Source organism: Microcebus murinus, chromosome 18 (genome assembly GCF_040939455.1).
Source record: "Microcebus murinus isolate Inina chromosome 18, M.murinus_Inina_mat1.0, whole genome shotgun sequence".
NCBI lineage: Eukaryota > Metazoa > Chordata > Mammalia > Primates > Cheirogaleidae > Microcebus > Microcebus murinus.
In genome coordinates, this window is record NC_134121.1 from 47,808,340 (window position 1) to 47,829,102 (window position 20,763).

At 41.4% G+C, this 20,763-nt stretch overlaps 1 protein-coding gene across 5 annotated transcripts in view; it reads left to right on the plus strand.

Annotated features, from left to right (window-relative positions):
- Positions 1–2,580: 2,580 nt before the first annotated feature.
- TLK2 (tousled like kinase 2) overlaps positions 2,581–20,763 on the plus strand; it is a 116,910-nt gene continuing 98,727 nt past the window's right edge. Inside the window, exons 1-2 of one of the 5 annotated variants that reach the window (XM_012747380.3) lie at positions 2,581–2,774; positions 5,842–5,927. In XM_012747380.3, the coding sequence (XP_012602834.1) occupies positions 5,847–5,927 (81 nt within the window). In that variant the 5' untranslated portion in view covers positions 2,581–2,774; positions 5,842–5,846. Of the gene's footprint in view, positions 2,775–3,545; positions 3,994–4,165; positions 4,317–5,841; positions 5,928–20,763 lie in introns of those variants that run through there. The other 4 variants (XM_020281142.2, XM_012747384.3, XM_075994661.1 and 1 more) reach the window with 4 other exon arrangements.

The following is a 20,763-nucleotide window of genomic DNA, read 5'->3' on the forward strand; positions in this document are numbered from 1 at the left end:
GTGCCCGGCCTGGAATAGTTCATAATGGAAACATTCACCAAACATAATGGAAACATTAACCAAACTCCTATTTCTTCATACCATTACAAATCCTTTCTCAGGGGTGGAGGAAGAATACAAAAAGGCTAGGTGACTTTTATGTTTTACATCCCCCTCCCCCAAATATAAAGCTTTCATTAAGAAGACATCAAGTCTTTTTTCTGTTATGAAGAAAATAGTACCACTAATTGACTCAGTACCTTGGCAGCCTGGTTGCCAAAGTTAAACTGTATGCTGCCAAATCATTCTAATGACAAATGTATAAATCCTTGGCAGAAATACAACTTTTATGTTCGGAGACCATTACTTCAGGGATTAGTATGTCAAGCATATATACTATCTCATTTAATCCTCCAACAATTCTCTGAGGTAGTAACACCATTTTATGGACAAAGAAATGGAGACCATGAGAAGTTAAGTATCTTACTTCGGACTACAACCCTGGTAAGAAGCAGGTCCAATATGAAAGCCAAGGACCTTGAGTAGGAAGTCTGTCCTAGCCACCACACTGCAGGCTCCTTTTAGAAAAGGACTAGAGGAGCAACAATGCATGGTGTTGTGAGCACTTTTTGATGAAGATGGTAGATATCACAGAACATTCAAGCAATTGCTAGACAATTTTTAGTGTGGTACAGGTGAAAAAGCAAAAGAGGGTTTTACACAGTGTCTTCTATAGATTACCTCTCTCTTGAAGTATCCTAAAACTAACCAACCAAGCAACCACAAACCAGGGCGTTTGTTCTGAAATCAAATCATAGGAAAGAACCAAATACCCAGATCCTCCTGTTGGAGATTGACACATGCATCTTACACGTTATAGGCTCTGAGAGGTAGTGCAATAAAGGATTCCACTTAACTTTAACCCTGAGCTCCCCCTATGTTGCTTGCCCAATGTAACCTTTACTCCCTTTGAAGAATTATCAGTGTATCAAAACCTGCAGAGCACACCTTGGGGAACATAAAAACTAGTCTGATGCATATCCAGCCAGCTCTGTGGTCCATTAGGAGCATGAATCAGGGACTTGTCATGCACGCTCCTGAAGGCAGAAAGGACCAGATGACCAATGTGAACATGCAGTTCGATCATGTTTGTGTTCTCCATGGTTGATGGAACAGGGCCTTTGCATGGGGCATGTCACCATTTGCCATTCCATGATGAGTCTCACAAAGATGCTAAGTGATCAAACATGCTTTAAACAAGTTGATTTATCAACCCAAGGTTATATCTTATTATTAAGAGGACATCTGACAACAGAATTTCTTTTGACTATATCCTTCTTTCTCTGGGCAAGGGCAAGCCCTATCATCTATATTCTCTTGCCTTACTGTTGATATTTCCACTTATATGATTATTATAACTAAAAGTACCCAATCTCTGATGTCAGCAAACCCATTATTTCCTATGAGCAATTCCTATTGGATGGGCATTGCTTCTAGAGGGCTGTGCTACGGTATAGGTTCTTTGACATGTAGAGAAAAATGAAGTAGGAAATGTGAAACTAAAAATCTCATCTCTCCCTGTGTTCCAATGATTATTTTAACTAATTACTTTTAAAAACAGACTTATAATCTTTTAGACCTGCAAAGTACTCTGGAAATCCTCTAGTCCAGACCCCTTCTTCACAGATGAGGTTGGCAAAGCTTGAAAAGGTTAATTAGGTAACAGTCCCACGCAGCTTGTCTGTGGAAGAGCTGGGCTGGACATCAGCTCTGACTCTATGTCCAGTGCTTTTCTCTTAAACTCTTCTCTCTCAATTGAAGACATTCCAATGTCATTTTAAGGAGTTACCTTCTTGATCATTGGCTACAATGAAAGAACTTGCTTCATTTGCTTTTCTTTTGAAGGCACACCATCAGCTCTTTGCTTCTCCTGCTCTGTCCCTATCATGCATTGGAGGCTGGATTCCATTGTAGTCCTCCACCTTTCCCCTTTTCCTACCCTCTCGCCTTGTCCTTCAGAACACTGTTCTCTTTGGAAATATGTGGGTCCAACTTCCCAACCAGTCTGCCACCCAGAGGAAGATGATTCTTGGTTCAATGGAGTTTTTCCACAGTGCTTGAATTTGCCCCATGGGGTTGGAAGGTTGGAGAACTAACAAAAAGTAAACTGCCATCATTTGTCCTTTGGGCAGGTCAATGTTCTGTTAACATAGGGAAGAATTAATAAGTAATAAGAAAGAAATAAGGGCAGAAACTCCACTTGGAGCATTTGCCTACCCCTGGAAAAATTCAACGCTGGTATTTAAGGTGTGAATTTTCCCCCTTGTGATTCCACTGTAGTCCTTAAGTCATCTTCAGACATCTGATAAAGGAAGCATCAGAGGAAAATAATAAGTTGGGTAGTTGCATTGAAGTCAGTGTCCTGGCTGGAGGGAGTCAGTGAAGAATGTGATTGTTCTCCCTGGCGCTGGGAGATCAGAGTGGGAGCCCTGTCCTACACAGGAAGCCCTCCTTGCCCACAAGAGCTCACCCTTTCATATTTCTCACTCCTCGGTAGACACTCTGTGAGGGGCAGGCCTGTTTTTTTCATTTGAGCACCTACCCTCAGACCCCCGTAAGTACCCAGGAGGGCCATGTTTTTAATCTGATGTAGAAATGGAACCTCCCTCTGGGTGCCCGGGGACAGTCCCTTGGGGGCAGCGCCCCTCCTTCCGGAGGGCAGCATCCTGGTGGGGGTGGGGGCTCAGCTTTGATCCCAGGGCACAGTCTGTCCCAGGAGACGCCCTGCCAACCAGGTATGTAGAGGGAAAGTGCAGCTTGCTCTCCGGGGCACCAAGTGGAGGTTTGGGAGCGGGAGGGCGGCTTTGGAGAGTGGCGGCCGTGGGAACCCGAGAACACGGGTGGGCACAGCGAACTCACTAACTGGGCGTCTCCGGGAGGTCCGGGCGGGGTCCGCCGGCTCACGGGTTTCTTCCTCTACAATCCATCCCTGGGCAGAGCAACCCTACTTCTCACCCAAACTCGCGGAGACGAGGGATTAGGCAGGCGCGGGGGTTCGGCGAGGCGGATCCGGGAAAGGCCGGGCTCAGGTAGCCGGGCCCCTCCAGCGCGGGTCCGCAGCCCGGGGCGCCAGCCCGGCTGCCCTGGCCGGGCCGGTCCCACGGGGCGGGGGCCGGTTACACAAAGGCGGCGGCGGGGGCTCCGGGACTCGGGCCGGGGCAGCCGCGGGGCGCCCCCAGGCCGCCCGACCTCCCCTCGCGTCGCGGCCAGCCAGCCAGCGCCGCGCGTCGCCCGCCCTCAGCCGCCCGGCGAGGCGCGGCCTCCTCTGCCGGCGCGGGGTCCCCTGGTTAACCCCTGCCCGCCAGCACGGCCGCTGATTGGAGGAGGCGGGGCGCCGGGGCAGTGGGGAGCCCCCCACCTTCCTCGTCCCCTCCCCCTCCTCCCCCTCTGTCGGCGCTTCCCCCACCCCCCCAGGACACCCCCCACCTCCCAGCCGTGCAAATCTCGCGAGGAAACACGCGGTTTCACTAGTGTGTTTACACCGATCACTACTAATCCGGACCGAACCGATCCGGATTAAGGGGCCGGAGGCGGGTCTTGGGCACCAGCGGTTCCGACCCCCCCCCCCGCCCTCCGCGCCGCACTCGAGTGGCCCCCAGCCGAGCGGGCCCCCACCTCCCGGCCCGGCCTGGGCCCTTCTGTGCCTCCCTTGGCCTTTGTCCGGCGCCAGGAGGCCGGTCCCGCGCCCCCCGCGGCCGCCCGGGCCCGGGCCCGCGTCGGGCGCCTGGCTCTGTACGCGAGCCCGGGGATCTGCGGCCTCCGCGGCCCCCCTCCCCCGCCCGCCCTCTCGTGGAGCCCGGCGCCGGCGGCGGCTGCCCGGGCGGGGGGTTGCGGCGCTCAGGAGAGGCCCCGGCTCCGCCCCGGGCCTGCCCAAGGGGAGAGCGGAGCGGCCCGCAGCCGGGTCGGGTCGGGGCCCCTCCCTGGAGGAGCGTGGAGCGGCGGCGGCGGCGGCAGGTGAGAGGCTGAGCCCCAGGCGGGGGAGGGCGCCGGGCCTGCGGCATTAACCGTCCTGGGGACCCCTTCGGCCTGAGGAGCCTGCGACCCAGGCCCACCCTGAGGCCGGCGCCGGACCGCAGCTTCTTGGCGCTGAGGCGGGAGGGGCTTCCTGAGGGCTGCGGGTCGCCGAGGGGCCGGGCCGAAGATGGGGGAGGCCCAGGCGGCCCTGGCCTGGGAGTGGGGCCGGCGACCGGCGGAGAGAGGGGGGCGCCCCGGCAGCTGGAGGCCCCGGCAGCCTCCCGGGCGCTCCCGAGAGCTGGCCCTCCCTTCCTCCGTGACAGGTGGGCCTGGAGTTGGGGAAAGTTTGGAGTCGGTGAGGGGCGCGGGGCCAGGCCCCATCGGTCCTGCTTCCCGGCTGTGGGCTACAGGGAGGATCCCAGTTCAAGGCCCCGCTGGAATGAGACAGGGTGGATATTTCCTTAACATGAGTTGACATTAAATGGAATAACCGCTGGGGCGTCATTTTCTGTGCCGGGCCTGGGGATGGAGGTTTGGGAAATGTTGTGAGAGACCTTGGGGTTTGGGAGAGACTGCAACCTCTGCCATTCCGACCTCGATTAGGGCAGGGCGAGACGAGAGGAAGGCCACTCACTCTCTGTCTCCCTTTTTCTTTTTCTTTTTTAAAAGATATACCTTTCAACCCTTCTGAAAATTTGCTCATTCCCTTTCTAACCTGCAATTGTAAGTGTAGGTGAAACTTTAATTTGTCACCCTTTCATTCCCCTTTGCCCCAGGCTCTCGATCCAGGGAGGGAAATGAAACTGGAGGACTTGTAGGGGGTTGTTACTGGAGATTGTGGAGTTGTTAGATTGCAGAGGAGAATGTTTGATTAACGTTTTCACTGAACTTCAAAATCACGCCAATCATTCCAATAGCTACTTAATATGTTTGAAGGGGTTCTATGTAATGATACATGCTCCTTTCCCACTTATAATATTAAAAGAGAGGCTTTCAGTGGGTGGTGCAAGAGTTGATCTCTTGCAAAGGATGGACATATTTGCTGAAAGTAGCCTGTACATTAATTGGTTGTGGAAGGAGTTTAAAAATGGTGTCCTTCTGCCCCTCCCTGCTTGGAAGGACTGCTAAAAGCAGATGTCCAGAGAAACCTACTGCTCCAGGGAGTGGTCAGAAAAATATTTTGTAAAGGGATTGTTGTGGAGCTATATTAATTTCCTGAGTGAATGCAGGTTGATGAGTTTTACCATGGGTTCTCTATTAAATTTAAAATAATTAATTCCTTTTTTCATGAGCTACTGTGAGCTCTTTAGAGAAAGGAGCTATATAATGTTATTTGAAGTTATTTGTAGCTTCTGATTCATGCTATATTCTTTTGAAATTATTAATGATTCATATTTTTAGTTTAAGAACTAGTTCCAGTGTATTTGGGAAAGAAATATCTGAAAGTATTTAGCTAAATTAAAAGGTTGATAGAAGAAGAAATTTTTCTTTTTGCAAGCTAGCCATTGTTTTGTTTTTCCTCCTGTGCAACTTTTACAGAGGTTATATGAAGGGTTTGAGGTTTTGTGTGTGTGTTTTGTTGTTGTTGTTGGTTTATTTTGCTGTTAAATCAGAACTAGGGAAGAATAAATGGCCCTTATTGAAGAGGACTTCTGAGCTGCTTTGTGACTTTAAATGTGTTACTATCTAGTGCAGCACATTGTAGTTTACCACTTATATGCTATATTTACTTGAAGTTTACCTGTATGAGACCATTCAGTGAAATCATTATTGTGAGTTTTGTCATAAATAAAGTTGGTTCCTCACATTTTCGTTTTATGGTTTCACAGCTTACTTTTTCTTTTTCAGTAGAAATGATGGAAGAATTGCATAGCCTGGACCCACGACGGCAGGAATTATTAGAGGCCAGGTTTACTGGAGTTGGTGTTAGTAAGGTGAGTAAAACGATGACAGTGAACACTATTCATATTCATAGTTGAATTTAAACACATTTTTTAAATGATGAAGAGCAATTTGGGTGGACCATTCTGATAGATTATAGGGGAGAAGATTTGGCTCATAGTTCTAGTGAACTTTTAAGTCCTGTCAGTCATTCTGGTAATCATTTAATAGTACATTTGAAGGTGTTCTGTAAGGGAGTTTGTTTCTTTCTCCTTTGTAATATAGGAGAGGTTTCTCATGGGTCCTGTTGCAAGAATACTCACAGGATATGTATATAGATTCTATGCCATATTTTGTTAAAACTTCTCAGTCACTCAGAAAGAAATGGTTAATTATAAGCCATTGCATGGCTTCATTACACTGGACTTTTTGGTTAGTTACATGGTAGAGTATGAAAAATCTGCCTCTGCAAAGTCTTGTCAGTTCTCCAAATCTGCAGCTCAGCAGATCGTTCCTGGATGCACCCCCAGACTGCTTTTCATGCCACCTACTTTTCCTTCTTGTTTACTGTTTTTATTTTTGTTGTAGGGGCATAAAATAAGATCAAGCCCCCATTAATGGACAGATATGAAGCTAAGTAATGTTATGACTTCCTATGCAGCCTTATGTACCCGCTAGTCCAGCCTTTTGCACTCCTAGGATGATTTTGGTGATTTTGGTACAATATGTAAAACATTTACGAATTTATTTATTTATTTATTTATTTATGAGACAGAGTCTCACTCTGTTACCTGGGCTAGAGTGCCATGGCGTCAGCCTAGCTCACAGCAACCTCAAACTCCTGGGGTCAAGTGATCCTCCTGCCTGGGCCTCTCAAGTAGCTGGGACTACAAGCATGCGCCACCATGCCCGGCTAATTTTTTTCTATGTGTTTTTAGTTGGCCAATTAATTTCTTTCTACTTTTAGTAGAGATGGGGTCTCACTCTTGCTCAGGCTGGCTTCTAACTCCTGGCCTTGAGTGATCCTCCTGTCTCGACCTCCCAGAGTGCTAAGATTACAGGCATGAGCCACCGCGCCCAGCCTACATTTAAGATTTTAATATAGTCTGTAAAGTGTATTTATGATGTTTTATTTAAAACCTTCGTCAATCCAAGATTGTCACATTACTTGGGCTTGAGAGGTGTGAATGTGTCATTTTCTGTGTGTGTGCTACTCAACATCTTACAATGAGGTAACTTGTAAATTTTTGATCTTTAACCAATGTGGTCCATTCTTTCTGTGCTTTTCAAGAAATGCTGTTTCATGGTAATCTAAGTATTACTCTTACACCTTGGTTAGTAGTAGCTTCTTTGAGGAGGTGTTAAGGGTTAGTTGGAAAAACTGGCTTCTTTGATGGGTCTCACAATTTTGGTGAGCTCAGATAGCTTAATAGTTTTTTCATTCAACAGATACTGAGTGCCTTCTGTGTTCCGGGCATTGTGCAAGGTGTTGGGGATGGTATCTCAGCACAGTGCCTCCAAACCTGCAGTGTGGGGCAGGGGGAGAGACAGAGAGAAACACACACACAGATGACGCTGTGATTAGAGTGTATTAGAGCTGTGATAAGGTACTGTGGAAACACAGGATTTGTTACACATTCGTTCTAATTTCTTAGGTCACTTCAATTAAATAACTGACTTTTGTGGCACTTTTGAGTGGCTGTACTTCTCTGGCTGTTGTTACATATTGAAGTTACACGTACAACATGTAAATTCTCTGATCTAGATGAAGCAGCTTCAAATAGAAGTGAGCAGTATATTTGAGTATTAACTTGATCCCTGGTTCAATTGGTTACTTAATTATGACCACTGGTATGTTTTTTAACTTGGGGATTTAGCATAAGCCTAATATCTAGATCTATCTGTTCACATGATCCCCCACTGAATAAGTCTGTAAGTTTGTATTCAAATTGTATATAGTTTAAACTCAGTAGTCTTTGTTGTTAGAATGTTTTTCTTTCATTCTGTTTTTGGGTTTATGATGGCTATATTCAGATATTCTTTTGATGAAGTAGGGAATAAGTGATGGGAATGAGTGGCATTCTGAATTTTGCTGCCTAGACCCAACTTAAAGTTATGTAATTGAGGTATCAGAAAACTTCAATACAGTAACCTGTTTAATAGGAAGTTCTACCTTTAACATAGAAAGAAGTTTTCCATACAAAAGTTTATCTATACCCTTAATTGTATGTTATTTTTGATGTTTCCAGTCATGGTAACTATATTGATGACAATAAAATGTTATTTGAGGACTAGCAGGAGAATATTTTTTTTCTATAGCAAAGAAACTTGAAAAAAAGAAATGAGTAAATTATTCTGTAGTTTACAGAGCTGGAAAAAAGAAAATCTCTATTTTGTAGGACTTCTTTTACTAGCAAGACATTGTATTTCTCAGACCATCAATTTGAAAGGGGGGTGGGTAGGGAGCAGTGGTACTGGGAGAAAAGGGTGCTTTTGGAAAGACTCCTTCTCCTGGCTCTGTATTCTCATGCATCATCATTTCCCAATGAGGATATCACTGTGTTGATGACAGCTTTCCATTTTTCAAAGATCAAGAGAGGTTTTAGCCCTTGCAGCTCCAAATGGGAGAGCAGAGTGACTTCCCCATGATGGTGCCATCTAGTGGGACTGATGCAGCCTCATGGATTGTCTCTTGAGTTTTTCCTAACTGTTCATAACATTTTCAGCACTTTTTGATGTCCATAGAAGGAAGAAAGTCAGTGAGTGCCACTGTGGTCTCTTTCCTAGTGGACAAGAGTGTTATAAGTAGCTGCAGGCTTTGAACTTCCTGGTTATTGGAGATCTTCTATCATATTACTTCAAGTTTTTTACTCCTGCAAATTAGATACATATCATAGAACTTAGGCCAAAATAAAATGGCCAAATCTCCACATTTATTACTTACATTTAAGTTGCTCATTCCTTATATTTGGGTTTTTTATTTTTAATTTCTAATTTGCTGCATAGTATAAATTTTAATTTTCTCACAAAGTATATTTATATGCATTCAGTTTCTCTTTCTGTTAGCATATTTACTTCATAATAACAGGTAAACCAAAGTCATTTGTTTCGGGCTTTGGGATGCACTATGTTACTTTTGTTTAGAAGATTGTTATTTTCTGTCATTGGTAAGTTTATGATCAGGAAAAGTAGCCTAATGTGCACCAAGAAGCCCATAGTGGGCTTTCATTCTAGTCTAGCTGCTGCCACTTTTTTTTTAAGAGACAAGGTCTTGCTTTGTTGCCCAGGCTGAAGTGTATTTACACAGTCGTAACTAATTGTAACCTTGAACTCCTGGACTAGCTACCACTTTTTAGGAGGACCTGGAACTACCTCTTAGCAGTTTTGAGGTGGTAAGATTAAATTGGGTTGTGAACCTACTTTATTTCTTGTTGGCCTGATATATGAGTTATTCTATTTCTTTTTAAGATCTCTTTCTTTAAGCACTGAATAATCCACTTCCAGTAATGCGAAACTGACTATATCTTATATTCATATGTTTTCACTTAGGACCTATAGCAGTTTATATTCCCTACTCTGCTCCCTTTTGACAATTTAAGTACAGGTAGTCTCTGTGATTCTGAAGACTGTGTAAATTAGGTGGAATTTCACTCTTGCATGCATTTTTACCGCTACCTAGTTGAGTATCAGTGCTAATATGGTAGCTTATAGTACTTATGATGTGCCAGGTACTGTTCCAAGGATAATAGGAGCAATAAGAAGTGAATTTGTGTATTTTATAACACGGATATTAGTTAATAAATTTGTACTTACTTAACTCACTGGATTAATGGGCACTCTTCATTCTTTTCTTGTTAGCTGAACTGACTGATGCTCACTGCATTGCTCCCACCAGTTGAATTATAGATTTGCCAAGGATCATTTTATAACTTGGGCTTGTATTGTAATTACATAATTTAATTGCATAAACCAAGGAAATATGATTGCAAAATGAAAGAATTGTTTCCTTGAAAACTAAGTTAACTGCTCTAGAAAGACTAAGTATAAGGCGAGTCAGTAAGAAGAAGGAGATATCTGTGAAAACTTACATATATATATATATTTTTAATCTGGAAGAATTCCTTCATTTAAATCCTTGGCAAGTATCTTTAAGTTCTTACTTTTTAAAGAAATCGAAACTGGAAATTATAGATGATGTATGATGGGTGTGGCTTTTATGAGATTGCAATCAGTGGATCTGTAATTCAAAGGGCCTACCTCAAAAGACTGGCAAGGCCGGACGCGGTGGCTCATGCCTGTAATCCTAGCACTCTGGGAGGCCGAGGCGGGTAGGTTGCTTGAGGTCAGGAGTTCGAAACCAGCCTGAGCAAGAGCGAGACCCCATCACTGCTATAAATAGAAAGAAATTAATTGGCCAACTAATATATATAGAAAAAACAAATTAGCCGGGTATGGTGGCGCATGCCTGTAGTTCCAGCTACTTGGGAGGCTGAGGCAGCAGTATTGCTTGAGCCCAGGAGTTTGAGGTTGCTGTGAGCTAGGCTGACACCATGGCACTCTAGCCAGGGCAACAGAGGGAAACTCTGTCTCAAAAAAAAAAAAAAAAAAAAAAGACTAGCAAAAGAATGTACATTTATATGTTTTAAGTTCAAAGAAAATAGTATGTCTTATTTTTGGATTCTTCACTCTAACCTGCTTTTCTGATTAATGTCATTGATTTTTAGTTATATTGATTAAAAAGAATTATGCAGTGTGTGGATGGCATTGAAAAGAAAAGCAGAATGAGAAGTCATGAAAAGTAGGACTGTTTTGTCACAATAAGAATCATCACCTTATAGAGCCTGAAGTAAGATCATATACTTTCAAGTAGTCCCACATAGTGACATTGAATGTCTTCTTAAAGGAAAATGATCTCTTTTTCTACATTTTATAAAGTTGTAAGTTTGATACATGATCACCTTAAACCAAATTTGATTTCTGAAAAGGTGTTTAGCCGACTGATACCTTTCTGTCCTGTCATGTAGTTAATTGTAGCAATTAGAAGGTTTCAGTTATGGGTATCTAGTGTTAGCTGTTTCATGCACCAATACCATTTATTTATTTATTTATTTTATATGCGACAAGGTCTTGCTCTGTTGCCTGGGTTAAGAGTGCAGTGGCATCATCATAGCTCACTACAACCTCAAAATCCTGGACTCAAGTGATGCTCCTGTTTCAACCTCCTGAATAGCTGGGATTAAGATGTGCAGCACTAGACCTGGCTAATTTTTCTATTTTTTGTAGAGACGGTGGTCTTGCCATGTTGCCTAGGCTGGTCTCAAACTTCTGGCCTCAAGTGATCTACCTGCCTTTGCCTCCCACAGTGCTAGGATTACATGCTTGAGCCACTGAGCCTGGCTCATTTACTTTTTTTTTTTTTTATGTTTAAGTGTTTTATATTTAAGACAAGCTAGACAATGCTCAATAAACATAAATGCTAAAAAGTAGTCTGTACTGACACATTTTAAGGAACTGCTGATTAATTTATTATTAGGCTTACCTTCATGTTGTCCTCTCCCTTTGATTTACTTTAGGATTTATTTCTCTCCTCATTTCACATGTAGTCAACTATCAGCTTAATGTCTCTTCTCTGAAATTTCTTAAGTGTTTCTCTGCCTTCATTGCTACCACCTTAATCCAGACTTTCCTCATTCATAACTGTAATAGTCAATCTTTCTCTCCTATCCCATTCATCGTTCTCTAGACTGCTACCAGTTATATTTCTAAAAATACCAATATTGTAGTACTCTCTTGCTTTAAAGCCTTACCATTTCCTTTTTTAATTAGAAAGTTTTGCACTGTTTCTATTCTTTTATTTGTTACCACAGAAGTTATGACACATCCTTAACTTACCAAAGGCTAATCGATAGTTTTGCCCTCCTCTTGGTCTCCGCTCTTGGAGACTGACCTTTTCCTCTCTCTCTGGAACATTAAAAAAAAAAAGAAACAACAAGGGCCTTGAAGATCGTTAATTCTACTCATTTCTCTCTTACATGCTGTTGCTGTTCTGTATTTAATTGTTTGTATATATTTTTATTTAGTAGACTATTTATTTTTGAGACAGTTCTCACTCTGTTGCCCAGGCAGGAGTGCAGTGGTATGATTGTAGCTCATGCAGCCTCAAACTCCTGGGCTCTCACATAATCCTCCTGCCTTCGCCTCCTGAGTAGCCGGAACTACAGGCATGTGCCACCATGCCCAGCTAATTTTTTTAGATTTTGAAAGATGAGGTCTCACTTTGTTGCCCAGGCTGGTCTCAAACTCCTGGCCTCAAGCGATCCTGCCACCTGTGTTTCCAAGGTGCTAGGATTACAGGTGTGAGCCTAGCCTAATAGATTTTATTTTTAGAGCACTTTTAGGTTTACAGAAAATTGAGCACAGAAAAATTCCCATATATTCGTTACCTAGTTTCCCTTATTATTAACATTTTGCATTATTATTAGTGTGGTAGATTTGTTACAGCTGATGAACTAATACTGATAGATCACTATTAGTTTTACTTTTTTAGAGACAGTGTACCATATTGTCACCCATGCTGGAGGACAGTGGTGTGATTACAGCTCATTGCAACCTCAAAATCCTGGGCTCAAGTGATCTTCCTGCCTCAGCCCTCCTGAGTGGCTGGGACTACAGGCATGCGCCACCATGGCTGGCTTATTTATTTTATTTTATTTTTTGAGTCAGAGTCTCACTGTGTCACCCGGGTAGAGTGTAGTGGCATCATCACATGTCACTGCTACCTCAAAACCTCAAACTCCTGAGCTCAAGCAATCCTCCTGCTTCAGCCTCCTGAGTAGCTGGGCCTACAGGGGAGCGCCACCATACCTAGCTAATATTTTCTATTTTTGGTAGAAATGGGACGGGGGTGGGTGGGGGGGAGTGTCTCGCTTTTGCTCAGACTGGTCTTAAACTCCTGACCTCAAGCCGTCCTCCTGCCTCAGCCTCCCAGAGTGCTAGGATTACACGTGTGAGCCACTGCACCCAGCCTAATTTTATTTTACTTTTAAAATTTTTTATATTTTTACTATTTTGGTAGATTTGGGGTCTCATTATGTTGCCTAGGCTGGTCTTGAACTTCTGGCCTCAAGTGATCCTCCTGCCTGGGCTTCCCAAAGCTGGGATTACAGGCATGAGCCACTGTGCCTGGCCTGATATATTATTATTGACTAAAGTCCAAAGTTTACATTAGGGTCCACTTTTTGTGTTATACAGTTTCATAGGTTCTGAAAAATGCAAAAAATGTCAGGTATCTACCATTTGTAGGTAGTATATATTTAAGGATCCACAGATTACAGATTCTTGTAATTTCATTTGTTTATTTATTTAGAGACAGGGTCTTACTCTGTTGTCCTGGCTAGAGTGCAGTGGCTATGCATCATGATAGCTTACTTCAACCTCCAACTCCTAGGCTCCAGCAGTCCTCCTGCCTCAGCCTCCCAAGTATCTGGGACTATAGATGTGTGCCACCACATCTGGCTAATTTGTATTTTTTGTAGAGATGGGTCTTGGCTCTTGCCTAAGCTGGCCTCAAATTCCTGACCTCAAGGGATCCTCCTACCTCAGCCTCCCAATGTGCTAGGATTACAGGCATGAGCCACCACGCCCTGTTCTTAATTTTTAATTTTTATTTATTTATTTTGAGATAGAGTTTCACTTTGTTGCCCAGGCTAGAGTAAGTGCCGTGGCATCATCCTAGCTCACAGCAACCTCAATCTCCTGGGCTCAAGCAATCCTACTGCCTCAGCCTCCCGAGTAGCTGGGACTACAGGCATGCGCCACCATGCTCGGCTAATTTTTTTTTTGTATATATATTTTTAGTTGGTATTAATTTCTTTCTATTTTTAGTAGAGATAGGGTCTCACTCAGGCTGGTTTCGAACTCCTGCCCTCGAGCAATCCGCCTGCCTCGCCCTCCCAGAGTGCTAGGATTACAGGCCTGAGCCACCATGCCTGGCTTAATTTTTAATTTTAAAACCTTTTTTGTAGAGATGAAGTCTAGATATGTTGCTCAGGTTGGTCTTGAACTCCTGGCCTCAAGCAATCCTCCCGCCATGGCCTCCCAATGTGCTGGGATTAGAGGTGTTAACCACCATGGAAAATCTTACTTTATAATTTACTGTTCTTGCTTCCAACCCAAGAACACTCCTTTGCAGTTTAGAGCAGTCTGAAAGGTCAGGAATACCAGTGTGAAAGCCTTCTTAGTTTGGGCTTATGAGCTTTAACTGTTGAAGTTCTCATGACTCAGACTCCTTGCTTTCTTCCCACCCCTAATATACTAGTTTTCTAGAATTTTTGCTGTTTAATTATGGATCATGATTATGCTACATTAGCCATTAGATGTACATACACCTTGTACTGAGGAGTGCTTACAGTCAAATGCCCACAGGAAGAGTGAATTTGGGTTAGTTATTTTGGAAAGTTTTAAAAATTTAGCTGATAATTTCCTGTGCAATTCAGGATACAGAGCTGAGAATGGGATTTTCATCATACAGTTTACTCTTTTCACATATCCTTTTTAAAATGAAGACTGCATATACTGCAGAGTATATTGGAATACGAATAACCTAGCTTTGATCCTAGTATCTGCTAAGAAGTTAACTAGTTCTATGACTTGGGAGTCATCTTATTCTCTGGGAACTTCCAATTTAAAAAATTTATTTTTGGCTGGGTGTGGTAGCTCACACCTATGGTCCCAGCACTCTGGGAGGCTGAGGCGAGAGGGAGGATTGCTTAAGCTCAGAAATTCAAGACCAAAAAGAAATAAAAAAGAAAGAAGTTCAAGACCAGCCTGAGCAAGAACAAAACCCCATCTCTATTAAAAATAGAAAAATTAGCTGTGCATGGTGGTTTGCGCCAGTAGTCCCAGCTACTCGGGAGGGTGAGGCAGAAGGATTACTTGAGCCCAGGAGTTTAAGGTTGCAATGAGCTATGATGACACCATTGTACTCTACCTGGGGCAACAGAGCAAGACTGTCCCACAAAATAAATAAATAAATAAAAACAAAAAATTTATTTTTCATTTGAGATGGGGAAAATAAAATTCAAAAATTCCATTTAGGCATTAATAATATCAAAAAATGAGTAGTGGTATTAAACTATAAACCCTCAGGAACCAAGGCTGTATAGAACAAAATCTGCCAAAATTCTTTCTGTATTAAGCCGTTCATTACATACAGTGGTTTTTGGCAATTTGAGTTTTACAGAATAAAATAGCAGTGGTGGAAAATATTATAGGAGCAACTAAAGTATCTTATTCTGCTCATTAATTATATTCTGATGATAACAATAAAGAAAATAGATAGAGGTAGAGCATTTTTCTAAAAATATTCTCAAAGGAAGGATAATGTCTTTCCTAATCCTAATTAGATTAGGGAGATAAAGAGGTTGGTCATTAAACTTCACTTTTTTTATTTTGATAAAATATCAGACCGTATTAACCATTTTTAAGTGTATAGTGGCATTAAGTACATTCACATTGTTATACAGCTGTCACCACCATCCATCTCTAGAACTTTTCATCTTCTGAAACTGAAACTCCATACCTATTAAATAATAACTCTTATTCCCCACTCTCCTCTCAGCCCCTGACAACCACCATTCTGTTTTCTGTCTCTATGAATTTGACTACTCTAGGTACCTCATGTGAGTGAAATCATACTGTATTTGTCCTTTTATTACTGGCTTATTTCACTCAGTGTAATGTCTTCAAGGTTCATCCGTGTTATAGTTTATGTCAGAATTTCCTTTTTAAGGCTGAGTATTATTCCATGTTATGCATATACTACATCTTGTTATCCATTCATCTGTCCATGTAAACTTGGGTTTATAGCTATTATTTACAATAGCTGAAAGGATTCACCTTCGGTGAATAATGCTGCCATAAACATAGCTGTACAAGTATCTCTTGGAGTCCCTGCTTTCAGTTCTTTTGGCTACATACCCAGAAGTGGAATTGCTGAATCATATTAAATTACACTCTTTTGTTAATGCTTGAGCTCCCCTCAGGCCTTATCATTGATAAAAGGCAGCCAAAAAATGTTGGTCCTTTTTCTTTTAATAATTTATATTCTGCAAAAACCTTAGGGGTCTTAGAAATTCTATTAACATGTGCAAGTATACTAATAATAATATTCAAATTGCAACTTAAAAAAAAAATTAGAGATGGGGTCTTGCTGTGTTGGCCCAGACTGGTCTCAAACTCCTGGCTCCAGGTGATCCTTCTGCCTCCCTAAATGCTGCAATAATAGACATGAGCCACTGACTATGCCCGACCTCAAATTGCAACTATTGTGAATAGTATTATTGGCCCAATAAGAAAGAACTAAGCCATCATGTAACTTGATGAGTTATATGGGATAGCCTTTTATTTTAATCAAAGCATATGTTGAGAGCCGGGCAGGGTGGCTCAGGCCTATAATCCTAGCACTCTGGGAGGCTGAGGCCGGCGGATCACTCAAGGTCAGGAGTTTGAAACCAGCCTGAGAAAGAGCGAGACCCCATATCTACTATAAATAGAAAGAAATAAATTGGCCAACTAAAAATATATAGAAAAAACTAGCCGGGCATGGTGGCACATGCCTGGGTTCTGCTTGAACCTAGAAATTTGAGGTTGCTGTGAGCCAGGCTGATGCCATGGCACTGACTGAGCCTGGGCAACAAAAATAAGACTCTGTCTCAAAAAAATAAAAAAAGCATATGTTAATTTTTAGAATGGTAACAGCAAATGATCATCCAAATTTGCTATACTAAAATTTTATTTTAAAATTGAGTATTAAATTTTATTTATTTTAAAAATTTGTTTTAAATATGAGTGTAGCTGGGCATGGTGGCACACACCTGTAGTCCCTGCTATTTGGGAGGCTGAGGCAGTAGAACCACTTGAGCCCAGGAGTTGGAGGTCAGCCTGAGCAACATAGTGAGACACCCTGTCTCTGAAAAAAAAGTTGAGTATAACCTCAAATATTAAGTCCTGTGAAGACTGGTGATGTTGCCCACATAAAGATAACAAGCTGCTAGGATCTGTTGTAGTGAATATTAGCTATATGACTGGTAACTTTGCTTCTACAAATGTAAATGTAAGACTGTTATCACATAAACTGCTGCCATAGTTGGTGTTCATTTAGTTCCTATTTTGTCAGATTCCAGAGAACTACTAAGGACTGTGAAATTAAAATATAATCTGAAGGGCCAGCTGATTTCAAGAGATGGTACCTCTAGTTCAGGATACCTTTTGTTATTAACTTTAGCAGCCAGATTTATGTATGTATGTATGTATATATTTATAGACAGAGTCTCGCTCTGTTGCTTGGGCTAGTGTGCCATGGCGTCAGCCTAGCTCACAGCAACCTCAAACTCCTGGGCTCAAGCGATCCTTCTGCCTCAGACTCCCAAGTAGCTGGGACTACAGGCATACGCCACCATGCCAGGCTAATTTTTTCTATATATTTTTAGTTGGCCAATTAATTTCTTTCTGTTTTTAGTAGAGATGGGGTCTCGTTCTTGCTCAGGCTGGTCTCTAACTCCTGAACTCAAACGATCCACCCACCTTGGCCTCCCAGAGTGCTAGGATTACAGGTGTGAGCCAACGTGCTGGCCTAGCAGCCAGATTTAATGTTCAAATTTAGCAGAAGCTATTAGCATCAAACTAATTTATCCAATCTCCGTTATATTAACAATTGACTAGCTAGAGCAAAACACAGAGTATTCATCAATTTCTTTTGAAAAGCCATTTGACCTGCTTTTTCTAGATAAGAAGGAAAAGAGACATAATAGCCATATTGAAATCTTAGTATCCAAATTTTTTAGCAGTTCATTTTAACCAACTTTTATCATGCCTGTACTGTGTTATGGGAGATTAAAAAACAAAAACAACCAGATGCACTATATACTCTTGAGGCACTTAATAATTAGGCAAACATGGACTCAGATGTCTGTGGCACATAGCTGAGGATGAATATGGTGATATAAAGGTATTATGAACCCCAAAGAAGGGAGTATAATTAATTTGTTCATTGTATGTTGCTCAGAGTGAAGAATTAAGATTACTGTATATATTTTTTGTTTTATTTGTTTATTTATTTTTGAGACAGAGTCTTACTTTGTTGCCCAGGCTAGAGTGAGTGCCATGGCATCAGCCTAGCTCACAGCAACCTCAAACTCCTGGGCTCAAGCAATCCTCCTGCCTCAGCCTCCTGAGTAGCTGGGACTACAGGCATGTGCCACCATGCCCGGCTAATTTTTTTTTTCTATATATATTAGTTGGCCAATTAATTTCTTTATATTTATAGTAGAGATGGGGTCTCACTCTTTCTCAGGCTGGTTTCAAACTCCTGTTCTTGAGCAATCCGCCCACCTCGGCCTCCCAGAGTGCTAGGATTACAGGTGTGAGGCACCGCGACCAGCCAAGATTACTGTATATAAACAACCTAAGAAAAATTCTGATAAAATATTATTACAAATAAGTCAAAGAATGATTAGTACATAATATCTTGGTTTTGAAGCTTGTTAGCAAAAAAGCTTAGTGTCTAGGGCAAAAGCTCTTTTCAAAAGAATTAATTTTGATTAGTTAATATGTTCATGTAGTACAAATTTCAGAAGATTTCAGAAATATACAGTGAAACAACTCTTTTATATTTTTTCTTTTTTTTTTTTTTTTTGGACGAGGTTCTGGGGTCCAAAGAGAGGGGGGCCCCAGAAGTCGCCTATATTTTTTCTTTATCCACATGGTTTCTTTCTTTGGAGACAAGTATTACTAGCAGTTTGTTATATTCAAGTTATATATCTGTGAATGCATATATATATTTATCCCCTCCATTTTTTAAAATACAAAGACAAATGTATTACATACACTATTGTGTATTTTGCTTTTTGTGCTTAGAATATTTCAGAAATTGTTTTATATTAGTGTATATAGAGCCTCCTTGTTCCGCTGCTTAGCATTACATTGTATGACTGAACCATCATTTAAGCAGTTTCCAGTTGATGGACGCTTAGATGGACAGCAGTGTTTTGTCGATGAAAGCAGTGCTGTAGTGAATAGGTTTGTATATAATATCATTTCACACATATTCATATATATCTACAGTTAAATCTCTAGAAGTAGAATTGTCACACCAAAGGATATAAACATTTGTAATTTTAATAGATACAGCCACATTCTTCTCCATAGAGAGTGAATGAGCACATTTGTTTTCCCATAGTCATGGCAAGGGAGTCCACGGACAGACATCAGGGTCCTTAAATCCTGTTAAATGATAGGTAAATATTTGTATGTGTGTATGGATTTATTTTTTATGTTTTGGAAAGTGTTTATAGTTTTACATTCTTAAAAAGTTCTGTGACTCAGAATAGGTTAAAGAAGTCATTGTCTGGTAGTTAGTGGTCCTGTATTAAACACATTGCTTTGTATGGTATTGCTCTTTTACAGGAAGAAAGAATTTGAGCAGAAGCTATATAAGTAATGGAGATGTTGTGTAGGGTGTCACTGGGTCAGAGACTGAATGAAATCTGATTCCCAACCTTTTATTGTACTTCCTTCTCCCTGGGAAGCCACGTTTTAAAAGGCTTTTTTTCCTATTAAATTGAACTTACTAAGCAATACTTCATTAACCCAATTTTATTAATCAGAGCTTTAGAGTAGTATGAAGTGAGTTACACTTACAAGAAGTTGAAATCCTTTCATTTTTTTAGGAGTTGATAAAAATGTTAGCTAAAGTCAAGTCAATTAGACATTTTAAATTGGCTGTGTAGATGAAAAATAATTCAGAGACTTCTGTTATTATCTCTTGGACCTACTGGGGATCTGAGGAACAAACATCTGTACCAGATAGCTTCCAGGTTTCTTTTGAGTGTGTGTTCTCTTTCTTTCTCTCTCTGTCTCTGTCTCTGTGTGTGTGTGTGTAAAATATATTCTGAGGTTTAAATGAGAAGGACTCAACTGTTAGTTCTGCTGCAACAAATACTATTACAGGTAAAATTTCACCATGACAGATTCCACATGGCTTTCATATTTTGGGATAATGAAATTAGTTTGTAATGTGCATGTTATTGAAAGTCACAGTTCCTAGTTTGTAGGTCCTGGAGAGAAAGCAGTAGCCTTCTATAATGAATTAGAAAGTTAAAAGATGTATTTTACTTAAAGATAGTTGATGGTGTTATATAAAGTCCTGTGTTTTTAAATACTATATTATTATTTGGTGGTTTATTTTGAAAGAAGATTTTTTCTGGAAATGATTAAAATACTTTTACGTGTGGAATAGCGAGATGGACCTATATTTCATACTAGATACTAGCACAAAAGTTGAAAGGTTTGAGCTGTTGATCAGCTTCTGGCTCTTATCTGTTAATAGCACTCAATAAGGAAAAAGTTTTAAAAATTACTGTGTACTCTGGACCAGAACTGAAGGAACTATTTGTTGTACAGAATTATTTGTTGTTGATAAATTATTTTAACGAGTTCTTCAAAGTTTTATTCATTTCTAAAATACAAACTTAGAACAAAATTCTTATTATGGGCCTGCCATTCCTGCATCCTCTAACTTCTGGGCTTGAGTGATCCTCTTGCCTCAGCTTCCCAAGTGTCTGGACTACAGGCACACACTATTGTGCCCAGCTTATGTTATTGGTTTCCAATAATATTCAAATTTTTTGAAGGCTATGATAAATTAAATATGCATGCCACTAAAAAAACAAAGCAGATAGCTAATAATCCCTTAGTGGAGATTAAATGGAACACTTAAAAATATATATACCCCAATCCTAAAGAATGAAGGAAAAGAGGAAAAAGAAACAAAAGATATGACAAATAGGGAAAAAGTTTTCAATAGGCTAGATTTAAACCCAGCTATCTTGA